At 35.7% G+C, this 14321-nt stretch overlaps 1 protein-coding gene across 5 annotated transcripts in view; it reads right to left on the bottom strand.

The window, feature by feature from the left end:
• Positions 1 to 2210: 2210 nt before the first annotated feature.
• Positions 2211 to 14321, bottom strand: part of VPS13A (vacuolar protein sorting 13 homolog A) — a 105765-nt gene continuing 93654 nt past the window's right edge. For 2 of the 5 annotated variants that reach the window (XM_064641315.1, XM_064641307.1), the window contains 4 exons: positions 8447 to 8532; positions 7682 to 7805; positions 6502 to 6576; positions 2211 to 5199 (listed from right to left, as the gene is read on the bottom strand). In XM_064641315.1, the coding sequence (XP_064497385.1) occupies positions 5149 to 5199; positions 6502 to 6576; positions 7682 to 7805; positions 8447 to 8532 (336 nt within the window). In that variant the 3' untranslated portion in view covers positions 2211 to 5148. The other 3 variants (XM_064641308.1, XM_064641312.1, XM_064641311.1) reach the window with 3 other exon arrangements.

Here is a 14321-nt window from a genome sequence, read left to right as displayed (position 1 = left end):
TACTTGCTGAAAGAGAAGCAGCCAAGGGAGGGTGACAGAAGGCACAGAATAAAACGGCACATCTTGTGAGAATATTGTTCATGTTCCAAACATGTCATCTCTACGCTCCTCTATAAGATCTGATGTCACGATATGTCCCTCAAACCTGCTGTCCTAAACTAACCATTGCTCCTCAAAAATAATTCAAAGTCATTTCTTGTCATGAAATCTGTAGATACTGGAGTTTTACTTAAGAACTTCAGCCACATGGAAAGACATCAACAAAAATACTACTCATTCTACGGCAGCAGATTTAATAGAAGAAAGCATATGAAATGCCCAAACACTTGAACTGCTTGATAGAGTTTGAGCTCCCTGGGAACTTCTGGAAAAATGCATTTAAACTCTTAGAGGTTTCATATCTTGAGTCAAGATTTGCTGTCTATGTGAATAATGGAAGCCTAGCTTTGCTGGAGCACAAGCTTTGCAGATGGTGAGACAGTTACGGTTTTGCAGGACCCATCAGTACAAGAATGCTTTTCCTTCACACTTCCCAATCAACAATGAAAAACATTCATGAGGGCAGGTACCAAGATGAACTTCTGCACATAGTTTTCAATCTGTTTGATGCAACAAGGAGTGAAAATGCACAAAGATAAAAAAACTTGGAGACATCCAGCAAAAAAAAAAAGGGAGGTTTCCCTTTTTGCCTATTAGTGTCCTATCTCATCACGCCTGTTCCAGCAATCACATTTTTTTCAGCCTTTGATGTATCGATCAAGAGGTGATGAGTTAATAAATTCCCTGGATATTCTTTCATTCCTCGTAGGAGGAGACTTAAAACAAATTTACTCCTCTCCTGAAGTATTAAAAGAATATTTAGAATTCTTGTTCCAGATTTGCCCTGAAGACAATCAAAACCTCTTTATAAAAAACTTGTGTGTGAATTTAGTGAGCTTTAGATTCTTGAAGTCACAAAAGCAAAAATTGTGACCATGATCATATTTGCACAGATCAAATAAAATTTGGCTCCTAGGTGATGGATAGATGTACTTGTGCATACTGGCCAGAAAAAATCCTAAATCCCTTTGTAAAAATAATTTTGTGAAATGCTCAAGATAATAAATAGCTAATGGCATACATACAGAATTGTATGTATAGGGAAAAGAAAAAAAAAAAAGAATTATGTAAGAATTTGGTTATCCCAAGCACAGATACAGGCTGGGAGGAGAATGTAGTGAGAGCAACTTTGAGAAGGACTTGAAGACGCTGGTGGATGAGAGGCTGGACATGAGCAAGCAATGTGCACTTGCAGCCCAGAAAACCAATTGTATCCTGGGCTGCACCAAAAGCAGCGTGGCCAGTAAGGTGAGGGAGGTGACTCTGCCCCTCTACTCCGCTCTGGTGAGACCCCACCTGGAGCACTGCATCCAGCTCTGGGGTCCCAAATTGAAGAGTGGTCCTACCAGAAATGGGAGATTGCCCAGAGGAAGGCCAGGAAGATGGTCTGAGGTGTGGAGCTGCTCTCCTATGAAGACAAGAGTTGGAGAGGTTCAGCCTGGAGAAAAGAAGGCCCAAGGGAGACTTTCTAGCACCTTCCTGCACTTAAAGGGGTACTTCAAAGTAAGAGAGCTGGTAAGGGACTACTAAGGGCATGTAGTGACAGGACAAAGGGGAATCCCTTCAAACTGAAGGAGGGTAGGTTCAGATTAGATTCTAGAGAGAAATTCTTTCCTGTGAGTGTGGTGAGGCATTGGAACAAGTTGGCCAGAGTAGCTGTCAATGCCTCTTCCCTGGAGTTGTTTAAGGCCAGGTTGGATGGGGCTTTAAGCAACCTGGTCTAGTAGATGGTTACCCTGCACACAGCAGAGGGGTTGGAATTAGGTGATCTGTAAGGTGCCTTCCAACACAAAACCAGTCTATGTTTCTATAATTTGGCATCATCATCTTTGTTTTTTCAATGCAGCAACAGAAGAAAAAAACCACAACCAACAAAACAATGTTAAAAGAAGCTTATACATGTTAATCCAGTTATTAAAACCTTGTCTTCACAATAAGCCAAAGGGAAATGCTAAAGTCTATAATTCTATTTTCACTGAGATGGCTACAACAGAAGTTTGATCTTTAGTTCTCAGAGACAGGATTTGACTTGACCTGCAAGATTCTGAGTAATGGTATTACTTGTTAATTAAAGCAGTATATAAAGAAAACAAATAATAATTACATTTCAGTAAAATAAAATTCAGTTTCACTTTATTCAAGATGAAGAAGAGGTTGAGGGGGGGAAGGCAGTGTGGAAACCAAGAGAGCCATGCCATGAAAGCCATGCAGCTGAACAAAAAAAGAGATGCAACAACTAGATTTATGAAAGTTTCAGCAGTTTCTTAAAGGTAGTTCTAACCCTTAGCAAATTGAGAACCCAAGTGACATTTTTCAAATTTATTAAATTTACGTAACAGTAATCTAGAAGAGAAACTGTTCTTCAGCATTTCAGTGAAGGCCATGATAATACTTTAAACACCACAGTGGACAGAACTGAATGCCTACATTTTAATATTTATTGAGATCCCCTTTTGTAATTGCATACACACTTCCAGTAAAAATTAATATACCTATTCTGCCTTCTTGAAAAAAATATGCATATTGCAATGCGGAATGAGGCACAGCAGAGTGGACATCTCAAACAACCTGCAATAATCCAGAAAATTACACAATGGCACAAGTTTGAATACCTTTCTCTTTGCCCTGGGATGATATATAGTTAAAAGTGACAACTGGTGTTTGCTAAGAAATGGTAAAATCCACTCATGACTGTATGGAGAAAGTTTAAGGAAAAAACCCAATTTACTGACTAGAATAGGGAAATACAAAAAACACACTGACTAGAACAGGGAACTATAGAAAATCATGCTGTCATTACAAGTGGAAACAAAGTGGGAGGAAAGGTCCCACATTGACTTCTAAACATTTCAGCTCTTGTGTTAAGGCTTTCAGTGAGCACAGAAGATCAAAATATTTTATACTCTATAAGAAAAATGCAATTTGGGGTGAATTCTTATTTTTTCCAAAACATGAGCTGCTTAACCACAAATACGCATATTTAAAATAATTTTTCAACATTAATGATTAAATTACTCAAATATTATTGAAGAGCCAGATGAGATTTGAGAATCAGTGTTTGTTGATAAAATAAATGTAAGAAATACTAAAACAGAGACAGAAGAAAATACATAGAATCAGGTAAACTGAAAAGCTACACAAATGGAAACGTACAAAGTACATACAAGAGGTATTGTAAATGAAAGTTGCAGCAAATACTCCGTAAATGAGATGGAGCTCGCTTAGCCCTGTAAGGCCATCCATCTAAGAGAAGGTCACTCTAATTAACCCTACATCCCGAGGACCTCGCTGCCACCGTCCAAGCTCGCTCGGCCCCGGCAGATGAACCTTAGGATTAAAGGGTGGGCCCAGTTCCACGCACACTGCGTCTCACCTAAAAAATCCACTGCGCAGGCTCGACTCTGTAAATGCTGGGGATAGGGGAGAGACCACAAACTAATCAAGAAAATAATGAGGCTGTTAATTGAACAATCATATATAAGATGAAAATGACAGATTATAAACAAATGACAGATAGAGAATGGTATTCAGGGCATTTAAAAACACTACTTATCTAAGGCAAAGTACATAAGTTTGGCAAGATAACCTGAGTTCATACTCTTGGTACGTGCTTGGTGTACAAACAAGTGGAGTAACACAATCATTGTAATATTTTGGAATTATCTTATTTTGTTTCAATTTACAGGGAAAATTGCAAGATTACATGTATTTTGTAACCCACTAAATGGTTACTCAACACCAATGGCAAGACTTACAGTACATTAAAGATCTGCAACTATAGGTTAGCATGCTAGTTGTTTCAGATTTTACAATAATGGAACCATTTGGATATCTCAAGCTTCAGAATTCTATCCTGTAGCTATAAATATTGTAAACTATTGTTTAGAAATCATACTTTGGCAGCAGGTACTTTCTATACGTACCAGATGTTTTGCAGACTTTGATATTGGAATTTATGGAAGCCTTCATGTAACACTGTACTGCTTCATGTACTTTCTATATCAACTGCAGTAAACAGCCATTCAACAACACTATGACTACTACATCTAAGAAACAAACAGAATTGCAGACATTCAAACTATCAAAATTCTGCTGTCTGGGTACAAAACAAAACAGTTTCATTGGGTAAGAAAAGTTGATATAAGCAACTGTGACATATTTATTATTTAATATAAATCTGACTTCATTAGTCACTTGCTTAGCACACAATATTGCGTAGTTCAAGGCATTTATTTTTGGTATGCAACAGTGCACTTATAACCCCATCAACTCCTCCTTGATTTGCAAGACTGTAAGTAACTTCTATTTAAAACAATAGGCTTTTATGACTATTTTTTAGTGCAGAGAAATATTAATTCTCCCCATTACACATTTTTGTAAACTGTTATATTTTCTGTGAGTACAGACAGAGGTGCTGCAACATTGCCTTAGCTAGAATATAAAAAAGTTTACACTAAAAGCAGTACTGTGTTGTAAATCAATCATGACCTGGTCCATTCATTTGCAAAAAGAAAATAATATTGTCAAATAAGCAGCCCCTCCTGTGATCACCTAAATTCAACTTCTTTGATCAGTAGCCTCCTTCCTATATTTTGAGTTGTAACAGTAATGAATAACATTTCCTTTGACAAAGAAATTTGTATTTCAAAACAGCCCCAAGACATAAATTAAGTATTGATTTTCAGAATCAAAACTGAAACATTTGCTCTGAATAGTATCATAAGAATTATTCCAGAGTTCAATTTCAATATCAAATGTTAAGACTAATTCACTTTATGCTGCTTATATAAAAAAATGAAATTTGGAATCTTATCTTAAAAAAAGCTGGAAAACCAAGCCCAAACTTGGCAGAATCTTTTCATCATTAGGTATTTTTTTAACTTGACATCATCTAGTTCTGTGATATAGCCATAGACTGTTGTGACCATAATAAACAATTCGATAAATATTCCTTCCTTCTTGTTTTTGTTGCTGATATTCAAATAGTTCTGCTTTTTAAAGAGGAATTAAAAGGTAGCCGTTCTTCATATCTTGGTGTTTTTCCATTCATTACAATTTTGGTTGATTCTCTCTCACTTCTTCCAGTTTAGAAAGGATCCACTGTGTGAAGAAAAAGAAACAATAAAAGTCTTTCCGCGGTAAAAACCAATGAGATGGAAATCTAGAGTAGGACAAAAGGACTGCCATAAGAAGTGTTCATAATATTTTGCAGGAAGAGTAGATTATTACAAATCAGAATCAGACTCTACGCCCTCATATTGACAGACCACTTAGTTGGTTTTGTTAGATTCCTGAGCCTTTCTAGGAAAATACACAAACTAGTATTTTTATGAAAAGTGTACTCAATTTTTTCAGCTTTCTTTTCCTTACTTAAGACTTATGGCATACATAATATGATGTGCTAATTTGACTTTTAGTATTGTTCCTGATTTAGCTGAGGCATAGACAGGATCCCCTTCCCAGAAAGACTACTGGACCTCAACACTGCCTGTCCCTGTTCCACCACAGCCAAAAAGAAAAAAAAAAAACCAAAAAAAAACAAAGAAAGAGAACCTCAGTACCTCCAAAGATTACAGGCAAGTCAAATTCAACATGAGGCCCCTACCTTTCTGAAGTAAGAGTCAAGTATTATCATTCAGCTGTGGTTAGAAATTACCTCCATGAAGAAAAAGGCAACTTAAATTGATGAGAAGGTGCAAAAGCAACTTAAATTAATGACAGGATGCAACTTCCACAACCTGTTTCAAATCATGATCCCAAGGAACCATGTCCCACTGGAATATATACAAGACTATGGTTTGTGAAAATTATTAGCTGCACTAATAAAAACAAGGCAGGACCTTCACAACTCATAATTCTGGTAGCAGACCTGAAACACTCCTACTTCTCCATTGTAGTCAAAACTAATGATGTCAAAATGAACAGAAAATGTTTATAATAATAGCAGCAATATCATATATCAAATAGAGAATTTGTATTTTTATTAAGGATTTTCTTAATTCTTTAATCAAAACTGCATTTTGAGGAACTGAGCAATAACACCCTACCCCTTCCCCACCCCTGGAATAAAACTAAGAGTAATTTACCAAATATTTTTGTTCTATTAAAATGTACTATTTTAATTCACATCCTAGATTGTTTAGTTTCTGTTAGTAGTACTGTTAAATCAGTCTTTAGACAGATAGTTATAATTCCAAAGATTACGTACGGACAAGTTTGATGTTGAAATTGATTATTTTTGAAATTCAGTACTGAATAGGTCATTGCTATTTCCACCTCTATAATGCATATGTGGAAATTACTGAATTTTAAATACATATAGCAGTTTCAGGTTAAGAATATTTGTTTCACTTTTTAAGCCAAATTTAGCACAGCATAATTTTAATAGTATTTTGACTTTACCTTAGCATCCTCTGGACTTCTAAAATTAATAATTTTTCCAAATTCTTTGGCATGGAACACTGACTTAACTCGTTCCTAAAAAAGACCCCAAAACAGTAATTCAGAATTGAAGTTAAGTTTCTTCACACTTTAAGACTAAGAAGTCATTTACTATTAATACAGATATGATGGTTCAGACAGCCACGTGTACCCATTACGCTAACCTGAGTATGTTTGCATTGCATGCACATACCCTGAGAAACATAATTTTCTGCATGAAAGCACAGTGGAGTGGAACACTCCAGCAGTAACAGACTTCTCTTTTTACCATGGAGTCCCTGGAGAAGGGACTATCAAGTGTGTAGGAATGGAAGGCAGATAATGGAGTATGTGCGGTAACAAAATCCATTACTCCCTAAGGTTTTAATTTTTCATTCTTTCTAAGTCATTTCTTGAGTGGGCATTCCACCAATACTGACTTGGAAGTAGTGGTCTTAGGTAGTGAAAACAGCAACTTTGGCTGCATAAATAAAAACATAAGGAGTTATTTGCAAAATACAGTTTTCAACCACAGATTTCAGTAAAGACATACTGCAGACATGTTAATGGATTCTGAAATGGCTGCTGTGTAGGGGTAAAGATGGATATGTTATTCAGCATTGTCTGAAATGGCAGAAATGCTAAGAATTATTTCATCCTATAAAAGTTCACTTGCAGTCAGAAATCCAGTTTGGAGGATTCCAAACCAATATGGCTCTGCCTTTCATGCTCTCTGCAATAGAAACAAATAATCTGAGTGAAAAACTGATTTACTTTGTACACTGTCAAGACTGTCCTGACAACCAGTATGTGTAATTACACACGTGAAGCTTATTAAAAACAGAAACAAAACCTGTCAGGTAAACTTATTGATTGAAATTAAATTCAGTTACCATTCAACAAGAATGTAAGAAATATTTTTAAGGAACTGCCTCTGTAAGTACACTCAGTCATTGGTGGTCATCTTTCTCCTTCTGTCTTTTGCAATTCTACCAGGGAAAGAATGTTATCTGAGTTTGCCCATGCCAAATTTCAACTCCCTTCTCTGAGTGTATCTCAACTATAAAAGAGACCAAGAATTCAAAGGAGAGAGAGTAGAAATTCAATTTTATAAGCAGTTAACACAAAAAAAACCCCCAAAAACATGGCAAGGTTAATGTACCTTGGCTTCAATGCGCAATCTTCGACCATCAACAATGAATGGTTCTTTGGTAAATTCATCGTAAGTGTATTGCCATTCACATATCAGCTGTCCAAATGTCCCTTTTGTCACAAATAACACACCACTAGGCAACAGAAAATAAAAGTAATGATTTAAAAATTATTATAAAATTCTTAAAAGTTATCATGTTACCCTTGCTCTAGTGAATTCATTTGCTGTTGCAAAACAGTTCTCATATAATGATCTATAACAACTATACAGCACACTTTCCAAAAGAGTCAATTTTGAACCTTCCTCTTACTTACTTAAAATGCTCTCTTTCAGAGCAAAACTGTAACACTACTTCAAGCTGTATTTTTACAAAAAGTTGTACATACATTTTTTTGAGAAGAATGCCTGATACTCCACTATTAGATGTTGACTCTGCTTTGGTATTATCCTTTTTTCCTGCATTATGCCAATTTATAAGTGAACTCCACAGTTCAGTTGACTTCACCGTAACCAGGTTTATAACAAATAAAGATTTCTCAGCTAAAGAAATCATAAAGCCAACATTCCCTTCTTAAATAGGAGAGAAATAACACTCAATGCTTTTCTGTTGTACAATGCCCCAGCTGAAGATAATTAAGAGCACATTAGGCATGCCTTTCCAATTATTTTATCTACATAAATGATAACAGCGCTGTTACTGATCAGCAATTATCAAGGTATGTACATTTTAATGATTGTTTTAAGTACATATTATTCAAAGTTAAAACTGTTTACCTTTTGGTTACCATTAACAGATCTGTACTGTTGACCATAGCATGTGCAATATATCTGAGTTTTGCAAATCTTCCATTTTCAATTTTCTAGAAGAGATAAAAGTTTTATAGCTTTGAATATGCTAGTAAATTAATGTACTAATTTTGTGCTTAAAATGTATTTATGCTCCAAAAGTATAAACTATAACAAAATGCAATGGACATACTTTTAAAATAAAAGGTTACTTTCATACAGTCAGAACATAACTAACAGATCTGTGACAGCTACTATTCATAATTATGTAGAATTACATGGTTCCTGTTAATACAGCTATGCAAATAAAAATCAATCCTAACCAAAACTGGCAAAGAAAAATATAATTTCTCAAAACATTTCAGGACTCATTTTTTACATATTTTTAATATACTCTGAACTTACGATAACTAATACAGTTGTAAGACAACAAATGATAAGGATTCTTTTACTGATTTATGCTAAGTCACTTCCAAATCATTGAGTAATTAACTCCGAGAATAAATCTATGCCTAACTGTATATAAACCCCACTATCATGTAGACAGCAGAACTTATAATAATGCACTTAAGGTAATGCTTAGCATTCCTCCATATTCATTTGTTTTCCTGTGAACTTAACATTTTCCTACAATTGCTGCAAATACTGTAGCAGAATATTTTTTAATGGGTAATAAACTTTAAATATTGATGACAGCAGATTATTTTATAAAAACAGACACTCCCTGTAACTCTAACATGACTTGACAAACATTGGATTTCTGATTTTCTGAGCTATGAGTGATTAAATTAGTGATTTAATTAATATTGATGCATCTTAATTGGGAATAGCAACATGACTGCTCGCATACTTCCCATCTTTTACAAATTGCAAGCAAAACTAGATTAGTATAAACCAGTATGATTCATTAAAGCCTTAACTACAAGCATATTCCTTCAGATATGTATGCCAAGATTTATAAACATGTAGGTTAGTTACCAAAGCAGTTAAAATAGCAAAACCATTTAATAAGCGTTCATCAACACAGTAAAATAATAAAGACATCTAATTTGGTGTACCCTTCACATTTGGCTGCATGGATAATTCCACTTGCCCAAACACATATTTTGAAAATTATGTCTTCCCCAAACATGCTGTTTCTTTAGTGACTAAAATGCATGAATATTTGAGTAACAGGTTCCCCAGAAGAGAGCTTTCCAGAAAGCTCTTGGAAAGCTCAAATAATTTCTCTTTCCCCAGCTCTGCTGGGCTACAAAAATCACCGCTATTGATTATGTGCCTACTTACATAAGTCACCACTTGTATTTACTTCTACAAGAGTTTATGCCCAGTGCAGGGTGAATCCAGCAAGAAGAATGGCATAAGAAATGAGGAACTAAGGGCTTGGAAAAGTCGTTATTTTTTGTTATGTTTTTGGAAACTTCTTATTCAAGCTTTATCTAGGGGTTGCTATGCCTCTGAACTGAGTCTCTCTCTGCCTTTCATATTTAGGTCCAAGCTTCCACCTTATAAGGCAATAATCCTCTCTAAGCAAAAAATCCTCTCTAAGGTAGCCTCTACAACATTCCTGCACACAACACATTGGATGATTAGAAGACAGAGGAGGTTGTATGGACAGACAGCATGAGAAGGATACCTGATCCAGATACCAGGCTACTGGTCTAGGTCTATGTCCTCATGGATATAGACCACTCGCTAGTGGTCTAGCAAGTTTTTAGTGTCTAGCAATTTTCTAGTGGTCTAGCAACAGGGAAGCAGAGGAGAAAGCTGACAGGAATTTAAAGAAATAACGTGTGTGGAAAGAGCAAGGGTGCTCCAGCAAAGTTGAAAAATACACAGTTGAGTTTAACTGCAAGACACTGTGACAATGACATCAACTTCTCTTACTGACCAAACATACAAATATCGCACAGCATGACCAATATCTCTGTTCTATTAGAAGCAAGTATAGGGGAGAAGCATTTAGCAACTTAGCTTTATTAGGATGGAGGGGATATCCCCTGTTCAAGGAGGTAAATTTCTTGTGCTTTGCATAGCACTGAGGTAAGTCTCTCAATCCAAATACAATCCAAATACTTAGGAGAGGGATGTTACCTCTTTTTGTCTTTTCCGTAGCTTGCTAGGTAATTTTCATCAAATCATGTCAACCTGCTGTAACTTACTTAGCTTACTGAAAATGAACTGAGAATTGTAAAAATTATTTTGGAAGTACAGTATTTAACTATCACACAGGTGACAATCCCAAGCAAAAGCTATTTAAATGTCCACCAAATTCCACAAAAAGAATTTCATTCTACTAAGATTCCCAAACATGTGATTTGTGGAGCACAAAAAACATTGTTGGCATGAGCTAACAAGTCCTCGTTATCTATGAGTCAAAGATCATAAGGTCAGTTTATCTGTGTTGTATAGTTTTGTAGACAAAAGAAGTTAATTGGGAAATAAGGCACAAGAAAATATTGCACAGGCTATTTGCAGAGGGAACACTTGTATCCATACCAATGAAGAGCAGTAACTACTTCTAAATTTTCTGCCTTTGGATTTTTCTACCCTTCACTTACAGTCTTTATCCCTTTAAGCATTAGAGTTATACCTATGCACTGGGAAATGCATCAGAGGGATACATCAAGTTTCTGCTGATAATTCTTACAGCAAGGTCACAACTGCGCTCTGCTACCAAAGTGCCTTATACAGCTCGAACATAAAAGGATATACAATTGATTCCTCAATATAGATGCATAAATAGTTTTTAAAAATTTTATAGTACTTAGCTAATGCCTGGAGAAAGACGGCAACTTGGATCACTGTTTGGTGATGCAAAACTATAAAAGTTAACATTGATCAACTATTAGTTTCACCACTGGAAAAAAAAACAAACACTGTTTTTTTAAAACAATGTCTGTATTTCAAATTTAAAGCATTTTAATAACCTGATTAAGAGTATATATGAAGCTATTGGGAAAAAAAAAGAGACACTCCAGCAGCTGTTACATGTGAAGTAACACAAGAACAGATCCCCTCCTTTGCAAATTCTTACCTGCAGTACAACTGCTTAGATGTCACTGCAATAATCTAACAGTAAACGTAATCATTTATGGATGGATAAGCAAATATGTTCAATGTCTTAAGTGGCATCCCTGCATTTGGAGAGATTCCTAATCACACTACATACTCCTAATTTAACAAGAAACAATCACAAAGGGCTATGGCAAAGTTAGAAATGAAACAGAGCAGAATGTTAAGTAGCAGAGCCAAAATTTAAAATCTATGAACCTTCTGGTAATAGTTCTAAAAAATACTAGTGTTATGTGTGATACTGAAGTCTGAATGCTTGATATCCTTCTTGAACTCATCTCAACTGAAACAGGATGTACAAAAATAGTGTAAAGGCTGTTACTACTTAAAAGTGGTTATAAATCTGCTGTTCTGTATGTTCAGGTTAACTTGAAGGTTTCAACTGAATTAGATATTGACAGTGTATTTCCTTATGAACTGGCTACGGTATAAATGTGTGAGTTCTGAAAGCAATTCGCTGTTGCTAGAAACTCCAAACCTGAATGCATCTTTCAGCTCAAATCATAAGGTAACTTCTTCAAAAGCTGTAGAATTACTGATTTCAGCAGATTAACCTGCCATAATTACATATCCAATCTTTCCCACAGAAACATTTAATAGTTCTAAGCAGTTCCCAGGTGACTTGTTACATGTAGCTTGAATGTATGTGAAAAAAAGGGGAAAACTGTTATAGAAATAAAGAGTAACACGTAAAACATTCTTTTTTCTGCCTTAAAAAATTATCTCCTCATCCTTTATGAATAAGAACTGACATTTACCCTTTATTACCTATTTCCTCATTCCAGTTATCCCAATGTGCAGTGTCATTCTACAAAAAGCAAAGCTTTTGTCCATGATGTGTTAGTGTCTGAATTCAAGATTCCATTCAGCCATGTTGAACAGCAACTCTGAAACCAACATGGTTTTATTAAAATCAACAGAAATTTGCAGTCAAGATTAACATTTAAATCTAAGGCCACAGTATGCAGGACAATAAAAAGTAGGACAGCAGCTTTCTTTCAGTACACAAAATTCCTTCTTCACAGTAGGAATAAAAGTTGCCTAAGCTGACTAGCAGAATCATCTTGGTCAATTTTTGATCCAAATACACAAGAGAATTTCTTTGATAAGCTGAATGGAGAAACCATACTGATCCATACTTTCATTCTGATGACAATATCTAAAGGTTCTATTTCCTACCAATACAATCAAACCTCTTTGATTTGTAGCATTTGAAGCATGATTACTGCATCAGCAGGAAAATGGAAGAATATTGCATTTATGCTTCCATCACAATCAAGCTAAAATGAAACTGAGTCATGCAAGTTGTCATATTCTTCTGAAACAATTGGTGTTAGCTGGTTTCAGGCAGCTTCCCGGAAATATATATGTCTTCTATTTGGGGTTGTGCAATGGCTATGTAATACTATCCAAATGTTGTGCATTTAGGTGGTGAGGATCCTGCTTCTTCCTTTAAACTAGACAGAGGAGGTTTTCCAAAGGAGGATGGATGACAGCCATGACTCACTTAAGGGAGTAGCAAACTAGATGGCATACATGAATGTCTGGCAAGAGTCAGGACAATGTCAAATAAAAATGAAATTAGTTTGAACTTTGGAAAGAATTTCTCCCAATAATTTTATTGGGAGAACCCCAGTTTTAGGGTACTTCATAATATGGATGTTTATGTTTGGATTTGAACCCAAGCTCAAGATGAGTGAGGGAAGGAGAGGAAGGAATAGTATGACACACTTTTCCTACTCCTCAGATGTTCTTCCTGGCAGACTGGAGTCTGAATACTGAGAGACAAATCACTTCAACATTCTACCATCTGATCTGAAGGTCCATGACCAAAAAAGGATCACTAAACCAGAAGCTGAAGACTTCCAATACAATAGGACATGGTATTGAAGCACAGCTTTGAAGGACTGTCTTCTCTACAAGCTTATACAGCAATCTCACACAACACAGTGAAAGTGTCCTCACAAACTCAGACACTATAAAAGCAAATTAGAAATATTTTAAATTTATTTTGGTTTTGGGTAGACATTAAGCTGTGACACAGAGAACCACTGATTTCATGGTGCAACAGTTGATGACTTATCTTCATAAGCACAAAACTAGTCTTCCAGCTTTATTCCCTGGCAGGGTAAAGATCTGGCAGGTCTATAGCTTCTGTAAATGACTAATAATAGCAAACGCATATTAGATGATCACAGAAACTGTCTAAAGTATCCCCTTGCACTCGCTTGAGTCTCCAGAGCCTCTTGAAAAAATAAGACCACCACAGAACCCTGAACAAAAGGGATATACTGGATAACATCAGAGATAAAGCACACAGATTATTCACCTCAGCAAGGAGGAAACATATACATTCCACCTACTGTTATACAAGTCACTAAAAGAGAAAAACTGAACTGAGAAAAGCTGAATTGCTGACTTGTTCTGTTGGCAACTGTTGCAGCCAAGAGCAGAAAATTTAGCAATATGAGACAAAAGGATGGCACAAAGGATGACTTCAAACTCAATTCAGCAGTGAAAAAGGGGTGGGTGGGGGAAATCGTGCAGCCAAAAGTTAAATTGTTAAAACACATTAAATTGAATGAAAGAACCAAAATTGAAAAAAATTGTCTCCATTTTTGGTGTTACTTCAAATCCCTAATGAAAATAATCTCTACATGGTTTTTTGGTTGGTTGGTTGGTTGGTTTGGCTTTGAGCTGGTTTAGCTATTAGTTTTCATAGCTTTTCATTCCATGACCTAGAGAGAAATTAAATACTAATATCCCAGGTTATATAAGTTTTTGTTAT

The sequence above is a fragment of the Pseudopipra pipra genome, chromosome Z (assembly GCF_036250125.1).
Source record: "Pseudopipra pipra isolate bDixPip1 chromosome Z, bDixPip1.hap1, whole genome shotgun sequence".
NCBI classification, from domain to species: domain Eukaryota; kingdom Metazoa; phylum Chordata; class Aves; order Passeriformes; family Pipridae; genus Pseudopipra; species Pseudopipra pipra.
This window is presented reverse-complemented; position numbering and strand designations above follow the sequence as displayed.